The 13579-nt window shown below is 47.2% G+C and overlaps 1 protein-coding gene across 2 annotated transcripts in view; it reads left to right on the top strand.

Annotated features, from left to right (window-relative positions):
- CRISPLD2 (cysteine rich secretory protein LCCL domain containing 2) overlaps positions 1–13579 on the top strand; it is a gene marked incomplete at both ends in the record, with an annotated part of 46677 nt that overhangs the window by 14452 nt on the left and 18646 nt on the right. The window contains 6 exons of one of the 2 annotated variants that reach the window (XM_079723232.1): positions 1795–1935; positions 4167–4227; positions 7880–7946; positions 8434–8564; positions 10699–10742; positions 12860–12932. In XM_079723232.1, the coding sequence (XP_079579358.1) occupies positions 1795–1935; positions 4167–4227; positions 7880–7946; positions 8434–8564; positions 10699–10742; positions 12860–12932 (517 nt within the window). The remainder of the gene's footprint in view (positions 1–1794; positions 1936–4166; positions 4228–7879; positions 7947–8433; positions 8565–10698; positions 10743–12859; positions 12933–13579) is intronic. The other variant, XM_079723231.1, reaches the window with a different exon arrangement.

The following is a 13579-nucleotide window of genomic DNA, read 5'->3' as shown; positions in this document are numbered from 1 at the left end:
AAACCCAGCTTATTCCAGAGACAGCTCTGGCTTTCAGTGAAGGACAAACCTGAATAGCCACATTGACGGGAAGACAGACAAGAGACAGCCGCTGGGTCCCAAGTGGTGTTTGCAAACCCAGCGTCTTCATAAAGATTTCACCTATAGCGTTTGGCTACGAATGATGTTTTCAGAATTCCCCTCCTGAATGTCTTTAAGCTTTGCTGGGACTTTTTTTTTTTTTTTTCCCCAAAAGAGTTCAAAGACAGAATTTGCTGGGCGTTTTGATCATCCTTCACTCAGCAAATTTTGTTGAGCAGCTACTATGTTTTGGGAGCTGGGTGTAGTGTGGTGTGAAGCAGGCTGGCTGCTGGCCTCAGGGAGTTTACAGCTGGTGGGGGAGGTGGGTGGTGGTGAGCACGCCGTCCAGGGGCAGTACACGGAGGTCCATGAGCTCTGATAATGAACTTGGGACTCAGGATTGCTGTTCTCCTCCGGCTTAAATCCTGTCCATCCTCCTCATGGGTCAGGGTAGTGGTTGTGCCGTGAGGAATCGGCCAGTGAAACAGCTGCGGAGTATCCCAGCCTTGAAAAGCATCAGAGAAGATGTCACTTGCCCTTCATATTCTTGAATGTCTTGTATCAACACAAACCCTTGGTCTGCTTTTTGGAGAAAAGTTGTTGCTCTTCAGAAGAAGGATGAGGCTGGGGATTGGTGAACACGTGATGGGACTTGAGTTTTAATCCGTTGACGCAGAGAGGCCGCGAGGGCGCTTCATTCCTGCTCCTTGGAATCGTTCTTACTCAGACACATCTGTTGTCTTTTCTCACTGGAGGAGCTTGGAAGGCAGGGGTTTCCAGCTCGGGTCCACAGACATCCTTGGAGGGGCGGGGGTCCCCCAGCAGAGTTGCGCACCGATTCATCTTTGGTAAGGGTGCTCAAGCAAACTCAAACAGCAATACTTTGCTTTACTTTGGCTGGAATTCATGCTTTGGTATCCAGCTGGCCTGATTGCAGATCCCAGTGAGTGGTTAATAGTTGACTTTCATGATGAAAACTGGAAGATAAACTGATGCTTAACAAATGCAATGTATGCGGTGAATTAGAATGTTCTGAAACAGGAAGCTCATGGTCATGGTTGGAGAAATAATAATATTTGGGTGGGGAAGATATTGGGACCTGAAGAACTAAGTTTTTTAACCAAGAGTTGGGTCTTTGGCTCATCCTAGATGATGGTTCCAATGTTATTGGGCTTCGAAACTTCAGTGCAGAGAAAGGTTAAGTGATCTTGGCCTGCAGGAGTGGGGAAGGAAGCATAATGTGCTGGCGGTGAGGGGCAGTGGGGTCCAAGAGCATTGACGAGGGTCTTCGTGTGCCATGACGGCGTGTAAATGAGGCGGACCCCTCCTCCAGTGAGAACCTAGGGCCAGAGGCACCTCAGCGGAGACAGCTACGGTTTGGGGTCAGAGGATGAGGCGGCTTCCTGAAGCTGCTTCCTTGGGCAGAGACGGGACAAGAAACCATTCTGATGATCCAGGGGTGGGCGCCAGGGCCTTCTAACCTCTGTTCAGCCCAGCCACTCTTGTGTCCAAAGCAAACACAGTGAGCAGAGAGCCATCCATCGCCCCTTGGCGGGGAGAATTCCACCTGGCCAGCGCTGTCCTGAAATGTAACTTTCTCTTTGCCACTGAAATGACCCTTTGTGAAGCCAAACCTCAAACAACTTGAGTTTCCAAATTGCTTCTTTATTTTTTCCTAAATGCGTTTTGGTTGAATCCCAGCATGTTGCTTTTCTCTCCCTCTTCACTATTAAGAGACGTATGACCAAAAACCTGAAACGGACGAGATGAACGAGGTGGAAATGGCCCCCATTCCTGAAGAGAAGCACATCTGGGTCCAGCCGAGGGTGATCAGACCCACGAAGCCCAAGAAAGCCCCCGCCGTGAACTACATGAGTGAGTGGGGCTCTGCCCTCTGCCAGCCACCTCTGGAGGGGGCACTTTTCTTTGGGGTGGGCAGAGGAGGGAAACTGGTGGGTTGAGAGGTCTCCAGGTCGACAAACAGCAGGGAACAGGGTGGGGTGTAGCTTGCAAAAAGCACAACCTGAAGATGTTTCTAAAAAATGATATTTTTAAGTCATTTCAAAAGAAGCATTATAGGAGCTGTGCTTGGGTGGCCTTTTCCCCCCTGGCAGGTATTTTAAGGTTAGACCTTCTCTTGTCCTTTCAAAGAGGACTTGGGCTGAAATTGGGTTCCTATTGGAAGTGCCTGGCTCCCAAAGGGAGAATGAACGTGCAGCGTGGAGCCCGGCTCCTGTGGTCATCATGCACCAGCCCTGTGACTCGGACAGTCACCCGACTCTTTGAGACTTGATGTGCTCATCCGTAAAGTGGGAGCAGTGATGCCTCTGTCAGCATTTTTTTTAAATCAGTGAGATATGGACCTGTGCATTTCGTATGTCCATATTTTACAAGAGGCATTGGGTTCCTTTTTTCTTTTTAATTTATTTTATTTACTTATTTTTGGCTGCGTTGGGTCTTCGTTACCACACGCGGGCTTTCTCTAGTTGTGGTGAGCGGGGGCTACTCTTCGTTGCGGTGCGCGGGCTTCTCACTGCGGTGGCTTCTCTTGTTGCAGAGCATGGGCTCTAGGTGCGCGGGCTTCAGTACTTGTGGTGCGCAGCCTCAGTCGTTGTGGCTCGCGGGCTCTAGAGTGCAGGCTTGGTAGTTGTGGCGCACGGGTTCAGTTGCTCCGCGGCATGTGGGATCTTCCCTGAGCAGGGCTCAAACCCGTGTCCCCTGCACTGGCAGGTGGATTTCAACACTGTGCCACCAGGGAAGCCCGGCATTGTGTTCTTGACAAAGGATAACTGCAGCAATTCCTAAGGAACAAGGCCGTGGATTCTAGACCTGGGACAAACCTCCTGGGCTGTATGTCAACGTTCTCATCTGTTAGTCCTCACGCATCTCCTTACCAGAGCTGTTGCAGCTCTGTCAGCTTGCTGTGGGGATTATTCGCAGTAAACGGGGGCCACCCAGCGTCAGCTGTGCTTTGAGCTCACCATCAAGTTGCCTCCGACACCCCCCCTTAAGGCCGGAAGTTGCATGTTCTCCCAGAGGCTTCCGGAAGTCCCCAGATGTCTAGTGTTCTCACGCGCACCTCTGTCCCTCTTTCTTCTCCCTGGTCTCCCAAGACGCTTCGCCTGCTAGGGCTCGCTCCCTTCTTTCTGCCCTCCCCTGCCCGGCTCCGAGTACCCCCTCCCCTGCTCACCTGTGTATGCGGCACCTTTACTGGAGGGTTGAGGCTCTGGAGGGCACTTTCTTACAGACACGGCACCAAGTGTGGGTTCTCTGCCCACCGGTGTCTCTCTTTTCCCTCCAAACCTCACACAGCATAAAACTGGACTCACCCCCGAGTAGGAGGCCAGCTCATGGCCATGTTTCTCAAAAATCCTCTGCTGTTTTGTCAACTGCCCTGCCCTCAGCCCCCACCAGTCTCTATCCTCTGGGCCTTCAAATGTCTTTCTCCTGGGCTTCCTGCCTGTTTAGTCAGCTGTGGCTTTCTTTGACCAGGAAATACGCTGATGTTCTTGTCTGTCCAGAAATTCCAAACACTTCAGTTGTTTTTTTCTTTAATAATGTAACATCACAAAGTAATATGTCTTTTTGTCAAACTGTGACACGACTGCAAGATTCTGATATGTCCCTATAAAATAAACCAAAAAGGAAAGCTTGGCAGAGTCATCTTGGCTGGGGGCGGGGAGACGACACTGGTGAGAATGGCTGGGTCCCCGCCAACCGGGCTGGACAAGGCTCGCCCTCCAGAGCCCTGGGAGGCTATGGGGCACTTAGTGTGCCAGGCTCCCTTCCAAGCCTACATTTACTTTCTCATTTAAGGCTCACAGCAACCGTTGGAGGTGGATACTGTACTCACCCCGATTAGTAAGCAGAATTTGAACCTCAGAGAGGGGAAGTAAGGTGTCCAAGGTGACAGTGCTACTAGAAAGAGGATCTGGGATTTGAACCTCACCCTAAGCCTGCAGCCACTGGGCCATGCTCCTGCTCTTGTTATGACATGGATTCCAGAACGTTCCAGAGAGTTCCTCCAAGGGGGGGTTGGGGTCTTCTAACTCAGACTCATCCTCCCGCTTCTCGCCTTGACAAGTATTTCTGCATTTCTCTCCTAGCCCAAGTCGTCAGGTGTGACACCAAGATGAAGGACAAGTGTAAAGGGTCCACGTGCAACAGGTAAGGCCTGGCCCATCCCTGTCCCGCCGCCTACAGCCCTCTGAAGCACCTGCTCTCCATCATGGGTCACATCATGATCTGTCACCTGATCTACATCTGTAGAAATGCCAGATGTGCCAGCAGCAGATGTGCTATCGACAGGGAGATCTTGACCGAGGGTTTTGTGAGGCTGGGGGCTCCCTCCCGTCTCTCTGCATGAAGGGGTTACCTCAGAGCTAGCACAGGCTAGCCCAGAGCTCTGTGCCGGCAATGACTGGGGCTGTGGCATCGTTAGGGCAGGTGTGGCCGTGGACGGGTCCAGCGCGGCTGCTGTGGAATCCAAGTCGGCCTGCTTCCCGAGGGGCCCCACCAGACAAAGAGCGGCCTGCGTGTCCCCAGCGTTGAACAAATTCATGTAGCCGATGGAGTCACTTAGTATCGTCCATTTCAGATGTTGAAAAACATCTGCCAAGAAGAACAAGCTTGGTTTTGGCAATGTAGCTGCTGGGCTGTTCCTTCTGGCAGTGAGTGGCCAACAGGTGTAGCAGCCCTACGTAGATCCTCAGGTTCACGGCAGGAAACTGTGTTATCAGTGGAGGGGCCCTTACTCTTCTTCCTATGGATTGTGGCATCCATTTATCTAAAGCTGAATTGCATTTTTAATTTTTTTTCATTTATTTATTTTATTTATATTTATTTTTGGCTGCATTGGGTCTTCGTTGCTGCACACGGGCTTTGTCTATCTGTGGCAAGCGGGGGCTACTCTTTGTTGCGGTGCGCGGGCTTCTCATCGCGGTGCCTTCTCTTGTTGCGGAGCACGGGCAGTAGTGTAGTTGTGGCACGCGGGTTCAGTAGTTGTGACTCGTGGGCTCTAGAGCGCAGGCTCAGTAGTCGTGGCGCATGGACTTAGTTGCTCCACGGCGTGTGGGATCTTCCCGGACCAGGGCTCAAACCCGTGTCTCCTGCATTAGCAGGCAGATTCTTAACCATTGTGCCACCAGGGAAACCCTGAATCGTGTTCTTTAAAGCACACGCTAAAAGAGGAGGTATATTGTATTACCTAAAAGAGAGGTCCTATTTTATACCATGGGGACTTTGGGATCTGGTTTGCCAGGACAATGCATCACTCAGACTTTGGCAGGAGTGTCCTGGGACAGACAGAGCAGCCCAGGCTCAGATGTTCAAGGGGCTCATACGTCATCCCACGAGCAACTGGCGATGGGCCAGCAAGTACTACGAAAGTAGAACCAGGCAGTTTGTTGGTGAGATGGGCAAGACGTGGCAATGGGGGTGGTGGAACAACCGTCTGTCTCCTCACACCGGGAGGGGTCTCCACTCTGCAAACTCACAGGTCTGGGATTCCCGGAACGCCCTCGAGTTGCCCCTTGGTGGTGATGTGCCTTTCTGAACCGCAAGCTTGTTACAAGAGCATCACGCCTGAATATTCAGTGGGGAAAAAATGACAAGGTTTGGAGAGCATTTGTTGTTAGCATCAAAAGAGCTGCAGGGTTGGGGGTAGAGGGGACCCTTCCCAAGCACGGAAAAGGCAGGGGTCTGTCCACAGGAAGACTGTGAGATGCCTCCAGTCAAGATATAGAACTCAGCCCACCTGCAACCACAAGAACGCTCACGGTGCAGCTCCTGGAAGCTGTCCCACCATCTGGCACATCAGTTTTCTGTACGTGGTGCTTTTACAAAAATAATATTTACTGGACTTTTTTTTTCTGACTTTGAAAGGTATTCTTGTTCATTGTAATTCAGGAAAACAACAACCAAAACAAAGTATAAAGGAAAGAATAAGTGTCCCAGAATCTCGTGAATATCAGTAACCATTCTATGTAGTTTCTGTGCACTGATTAGGCTAATACTGCTTAGGCTATACTGTTATGCGATCTTGTGTGTTACTGGTTTCACTTAAGGTTTTCCAAAGTCAATAACTATTCCTCAAAAACTTCACTTCTAGTGGCTGCATAATACTCTGACATTTGGCCACACAAAAATATATTTGGCTATTCCTTTGACACCTGCTGACTTATTTCCAGTTTTTTCCTATTACAAATAGTTGGAATAACATGGAGATCTGACTTTCTGTCTTTTTGCTTGGGAGATTCAAGAATCAAGGGATATGAATTTTTTTTTAATTGAAGTATAGTTAATTTACAGTGCTGTGTTAGTTTCAAGTGTACAGCAAAGTGATTCAGTTATACATATATATATTGTTTTTCAGATTCTTTTCCATTATAGGTTATTACAAGATTTTGAGTATAGTTCCCTGTGCTATATAGTAGGTCCTTGTTGGTTATCTGTTTTATATATAGTAGTGGGTATATGTTAATCCCAAACTCCTAATTTATCCCTCCCCCTGCTTTCCCCTTTGGTAGCCATAAGTTTTCTATGTTTGTGAGTCTGCTTCTGTTTTGTAAATAAGTTCATTAGTATCATTTTTTTAGATTCCACATATAAGTGATATCATATACTTGTCTTTGTCTGACTTACTTCACTTAGTATGATAATCTTTAGGTCCATCCATGTTGCTGCAAATGATATTATTTTATATTTTTATGGCTGAGTAATATTCCTATATATATATATATGCCACATCTTCTTTATCCATTCATCTGTCGATGGACACTTAGGTTGCTTCCTTGTCTTGGCTATTGTGAATAGTGCTGCTGTGAAAATTGGGATGCATGTATCTTTGTAAATTAGACTTTTTCATCTTTTCTGGATATATGCCCAGGAGTGGGATTGCTGGATCATATGGTAGCTCTATTTTTAGTTTTCTGAGGAACCTCCATACTGTTTTCCATAGTGGCTGCACTAATTTACATTCCCACCAACAGTGCAAGGTTCCCTTTTCTCCACACCCTCTCCAGCATTTGTTATTTGTAGACTTTTTAATGATGGCCATTCTGGCTGGTGTGAGGTGATGCCTTATTGTAGTTTTGATTTGCATTTCTCTAATAATTAGCAATATTGAGCATCTTTTCATGTGCCTCTTGGCCATCTGTATGTCTTCTTTGGAGAAATGTCTATTTAGGTCTTCTGCCCATTTTTTGATTGGTTTGTGGTTTTTTAAAAAATATTAAGCTGTATGAGCTGTTTGTATATTTTGGAAATTAATCCCTTGTCGGTAGCATCATTTGCAAATATTTTTTCCCAGTGCAGAGGTTGTCTTTCCGTTTTGCTTATGGTTTAAGGGATATGAATTTTGAAGGCTTTCTGGAAAGATTAACTGTTGTTTGTGCACATGACCACCATCATTTAGTTTTATTCTATTAAAAAACCCTTGACGCCTGGAAAATGCCACCTCCTTTCAGTCTGCACATCTTTGGTGACTGATGTCTGAGGATTTTTTTTGGTGCCTTTGAAGCCACTTGTCTTTATTCTGTGAATTGTCTATCTATTCATAGAATTGTCCATCTATTCAATTTGAACCTGAAGCACATGAAAATAGTCTTTAAGGAGGTCAAGTTGAATCTAGTTGTGTCTGTGTGACTAGAAACTTCAGCCTGGGTGAATTGCCACTTGCTCCAAAACAATGCATGCTGTATCACTGACGCTTTTCTATATGTAATAATAGAGCTGTTGAAGGGAAAAACCCCAATAGATTCATGATGAGGTTTCATGAACGTGTTTACCTCTGAAAATCATCTTCTTTCTTCTGCATCAGGTACCAGTGCCCAGCAGGCTGCCTGCACAACAGGGCAAAGCTCTTTGGGACTCTCTTTTATGAAAGTGTAAGTATGGCCAGCATTTCTTTAAATGGCTTGTGTGGACTCCTGTCTATGTTTTAAAAGCAGGTGGCTGGTTTTCAGGTGAACAGATTTTCTTTCCACTCCTTAGTCAAACCCCCCTTTTTGTAGAGCTGATCCATGTGTGTTTCTAGGGTCACAAACTTGTGAAGCCACTTTTGGGAACTGGGGATGACCCTCGAGCAGACCAGTCTCCATTTTAGCCCGAGCATTAAATGCTCCACGGGATGGGGAGAAAGGGCTGTTTGTCCCTGTTCTTAGTTTGTAAAGCAACTCGGATGAGTTCTTAAAGATAAGCACCCCCTGGAACAAAGACATGTTATAGAGTGCAGTCAGAGTGAGAAGTGGGGTGAGCCTTGGCCCGACTTTTTGGCTTTTTGTGGGTTGAGGACAAACATCTTGGATGTTTCTGGAAATGATCGCAGACAAAGATGAATTCAGATGTACTTACAATCTGGCCTGTCCCCCGCAGGCGTCCAGCATCTGCCGGGCCGCCATTCACTACGGGGTCCTGGACGACAAGGGAGGCCTGGTGGACGTCACCAGGAATGGGAAGGTCCCCTTTTTCGTCAAGTCTGAGAGAAACGGCGTGCAGTCTTTGAGGTAACTATTTGGTGATCAGGGTTCCTGAAAACTTCTTTTCTGATTATGAGAGTACTGTCAAAACTTTGAAAAGTACTGAACAATATAAAGAAGCAGGAAAACAGTAAAGATGACCTTAATCCCATAACTCAGAAATCACCCCCATTGGCCCTTTAGCCTATTTCACCCCAGTGGGTTTCGGTGTGTGTGTTTAACGTGGTTGAGTTTTGTTTCTTGTTTGTTTTTGTAGGTTTTAGGAAAGTTTATTGTGTATTTAAAATTAACACTGTTCTTAATTATGAAATGTACACATAGCCATTAAGATACAGAAAAACGGAAATAAAGAAATACTAATCTCTTCATTCCCACTTCCCGGAGATAATCTAGGTACATGACCTTCAAAAGCATACAGTCTTGCAATCTGAGTTCTGAATCCTGCTTTTTCTCCCTTCCTTGTCCCTGAGAACTCTTCAGACACTTCAGTAATGATTGATGTTATCTTTGAGTTTGTAGGCTAATTCTTTTTTTTAATACATCTTTATTGGAGTGTAATTGCTTCACAATGGTGTGTTAGTTTCTGCCGTATAACAGAGTGAATCAGCTATATGCACACACACATCCCCATATCCCCTCCCTCTTGAGCCTCCCTCCCACCCTCCCTAGCCCACCCCATAGGCTAATTCTTGATTGGCACCTTTTTTTCCCCCTGAGAACGAGGCTTTTCATTTTTTAAATATACTTACTTGTTTTCGCAAGGTGTTTTTCATGTAAGGTATGTGGATGGCTGACGGGGCAGACCATCTTCGCCATTCTGACTTCTGGGGGTTGATGGGATGGGGGGACCGTGAAGAACCACGGCAGGTCGTGTCTTGATCTGTCCAGGGCATCTGAGGCATAAGGTGACCAGGAGCTGGTGGGACCCACTGGGGGCTCTAGGGTCAAACAGACCTGGCTCTGACTTCTCCTTTTGCGTGACCTGGGCTGGCTTCTTCATCCCGTCGGGGTGGCAGTACTTTCATTTATAAATGAGGGGCACGGCAGGAGCCGGGGCTGACACCCAGCTAAACCACCACGAGGCAGCATGTCAGGGACCCCCGTGTCAGTGCCCATCCCAGGGTCTGCAGCAGGAAGGCACCCAGCAGACGCTCCTGTGACAGTTACAAGGTGGCATGTCCATGTCCCTTCCAAATAGTGAGGCCAGTCAGAACATTTCAAAAACTACGTGAGTCATTCTGTTTGGAAAGGCCTGGTTCTTCGGGCAGTGTTGCAATATTCCTTCTTCTGTCTTAGCTGGGGATTTTATGTAAACAAAAAAAGAGCAAGGAAGTTTAAACGAAAGCAAAGAAAATATTCATGGAGAGATCGGTTGGGTGACCTCAACCCCAGCCTTGATGAAGCTCAGCCCCGCCACCGATGGAGCTGTGGGCTTGACCAAGGAAGGGTTCAGGTCCTGCATTGCCTGGGACCCTTGTCCTGAATTCATTTCTGGTCCCTTCCAATGGCCAACTTTACATCTAGAGTGGAGTTCTTCACGTCTTAGAATTAGAGTCAGGGAGTCTGTGAACGCAAAGCAAATTAAAGCTTTAGTTTCACTAACCTCTAATTGAAATGTGGTATTTTCTTCCGTGACGGATGTTAGCCCCCAATCTGAGTAGCACTCGTAGGGCCAGCGACTTTCTCACGGGTAGGAATCCACGTGATGGAGACACCTTGAAACAGTCTCTGCTGTCATGATCCCCAAATGACAGTAATTAGAAGACCTGCCGCTAGATTCTGTTTTCAAGACGTTAATAAAGATGCACAGCCATTACGCTAACACAAATTTGTTTTAATACTTTGATAATGATATTAATAATACCTGATTTCCTTCTAATCTTTTAAACTTATCATTGCATTTTAAAATCATTGTTCTGAGAAGGTGTCCGTAGGCTTTACCAGGCTGCTAGAGGGCTCCTTGGCACAAAGAAAATTAACGAGCCCTGCTCTAGAATGTTCTCATTCTAGATCCTGCTCTAGAATGTCCCAAGGGCTTTCAGGCTGATGGGAAACAAGTAGGAAAATGTAAAGTTGAGGCCGTAAATAAAATAAGTGCAGGAACAAGCGTGTACTTTTAGACGCATTTCTGTTTGCATTTACCTAATGATTCCTTTTACAGCAAATACAAGCCCTCCAGCTCATTCACGGTGTCAAAAGTAAAAGGTAAGCTGGCCAGTCTTTTCTTATATGACTGCAATACACAGGTTATCTTGGGTTTCCCTGGAATTTCATTCCTCTTAGTTATTGATTTAATGTTTACCATGTCTGCTGATGTTGCTGTTCTCAGCATTGTAAAGAGGTTCCTGAGGAGGTCTATTCTTTAACTAGCTTTTTAAAATATCATAACTTAGGGGGAGTTCCCTGGCAGTCCAGTGGTTAGCACTTGGCGCTTTCACTGCTGTGGCCCAGGTTCAATCTCTGGTTTGGGAATTAAGATCCCGCAAACCGTGGGGCACGGTGAAAAAAAAAATCTGAACTTGGCAATGGACCTAGATAGCTAACCTGAAACACAGGCATGGGTTCCCAGCTGACTGTCACAGAAATACTAATGCCTGGGTCTAGAGTAGCTAATAGGTTGCATAGGGAGTGTCAATTTCTAGTGAGTGATAGTGGCTACCTGGAGCCTTGTTTTGAGAAGGGTTCTGAGGCCTCATTCTGGGTTCAGCAGAGCACGGAGCTTGATAGATTAGTAATGTCTGCCATGGACAAGAGGGAAATGTGGGGAAGTCTGTGGCCCATACTTGCTGTCTCTGGCCCAGCTTTTTGTATGGCCTCCGGGATATTCATTTGGCAGGGTGGCATGCATCCATGGGACAGCATGCTGTAACCAGAATTGGGGTCTGGGTTATAGTTGCCCAGACTGGACACTTGACTGGAATAGCCTCAGGCAGGCGGGGATGCCAGGGTGCCCCACCCAGCACCCTCCCCTGGACCCTCTCCTTGATCCTTGCCCACTGACATTTTCTTCTTTTGGGAAACCAATTCTTGTCATTTACCCTGGATACAAGAATATCTGGTTAGATATCTTTATAAAAACATATAGCAGCTTTTCCCCCTATTACAAAAATAATACCTGTTTATTCCAGATAATTTAAAAATACAGAGAATTGTTGAAAAAAAGACCTAAATTCCACCATTCAGAGATGACTGCTCTGAACATTTTTGTGGATATCTGTAGTGTTTCTTTTCCCTCTGCATTAAGAGTATGTACATTGGTAATGTATACATTGATATGTTTTTAAAAATTGAAATGGAATTGGTAACCTGATTTTTTGATTTTTTTTTCAAATAATAATATATCAAGAATAGTCTTCTATACCTTTAAGTGGACTTCTAAACCTCATTTTAATGATTTCCCCAGCATCCCATTGTATAGCAGACCCTTGGTGTAGTAAACCAGTCCCCTTGTTGGATTGCTGCATAGACCCCTGGCCCATCCAAGTGATAGGCTGGACCAAGAGTGGGCCAACTACAACCCTCAAGGCCAAATCCTGTCTGCTGACTGGTTTGTAAATAAAGTTTTAGTGGCACCTGGCCGCACCCATTCCTTTCCACATTGTCTGTGGCTGGTTCCTGCTACGATGGCAGAGCTGAGTGGTTATAACACAGACCGTAGGGCCCACAGAGCTGGAAATGTTTACTCTCTCGCTCTTTAAGGAAGAGTTTGCCAAGCCCTGGACTGGACAAGGACAGGCTGTCAGAGACTACAGGTGGCCAGTGTTAGAACCGCTTTCTTACATCTGTTGTTAAAACACAACATGTGACCTTGAAGGAAAGGGTTACCTGCCCCTTGGGAAGGGTGTGAGCAAAGAGCTCTAGGCTGGGAATCAGAAACATGGACCCTCAACCATGTCCTGTGCAGCCTCAGGAGGTCTCTTAGCTTTTCTGGACCTCAGTTTCCCCATCTGTATCATTAGTATAATACACGCCATGAGGCTCCAGCAGGATAAAGTAGAGGCAGAGGCTTCAAGGTGGAAAAGCACGATGCAACTGAAAAGTTTGCTCGCCCCACAGAGAAACTGTTTAGGGTGATGACACCTTTGACCTGTAAAAACACTTGGGCCTCGGGTTTTATCTCATCCCTAGAGTGCTCCTGGCGGGGGGTGCCAGGAGCACTGGGGCCTGCCACCTGCCGGGGCCTCATCCCAGCTCTCTTCCCAGTTCGGGGGCCCAAGGAACACCTAGGACCCGTTGTCCAGCAGCCTGTTTCACAGGCCAGTAGCCTGAGGCTCAGGCTTGCCCGTGACCTGACCCTTCCCCCTACGTGTTCCTATTCACAGTGCAGGACCTGGACTGCTACACCACCGTGGCCCAGCTCTGCCCATATGAGAAGCCGGGGACCCACTGCCCAAGGTAAGGCTCCCTGGCATCTGGATTGGCAAACATGGGGGCCGAGAGAAGAAGGGCCAGGTTGGGTTGCGGTCCCTGCCCGGAGCCACACACAGCTGAGTTCTAGACGTGGCCCTGGTGTGTGTCCGCCCAGGAAGTCAGTCGCTTTGTGCTCCAAGTCAAGGACCCACTTGACCTCTCCCTGAGACCACTCGTTCTCAACCCTGGCTGCACATTGGAATTGCCTGAGAGGCATTAAAAGAACAAATCCCAGTCTCCGGGCGTGGCCCAGCAGGACATCCACATCTTTAGAAGCTTCTGGGTGAGCCCCGTGTGTAGCCAGGCCCCAGGGCCCTGCTCTGGGAACTTAACTGAAAAGACGACTTTGCCCTTCTCGATGTCACCTCCACTTGAAGGAGAGAGTATTTGACTTCATTTGCCACCAAGCTCTTCCCAAGCCCCCCAGACAGACCTTGGGACCTGTCATTCTTGGCCTCTTAGATCAGTAGAGAACTGTGGAAGCTGGGTGCCACTGGTCCCCTTGGAATCAGCTCTTTGATTCTTGTACTTGATCTGTTATGCTTTCTATGGGTCCCTTTAGAACTAGCTCGTTAAAACTCAGCTTTTTGGAGGTATAATTTCACACAACAAAATCCACCTGTTAAAAGTAT

This window comes from Hyperoodon ampullatus (assembly GCF_949752795.1).
Source record: "Hyperoodon ampullatus genome assembly, chromosome: 18".
NCBI classification, from domain to species: Eukaryota; Metazoa; Chordata; class Mammalia; order Artiodactyla; family Ziphiidae; genus Hyperoodon; species Hyperoodon ampullatus.
This window is presented reverse-complemented; position numbering and strand designations above follow the sequence as displayed.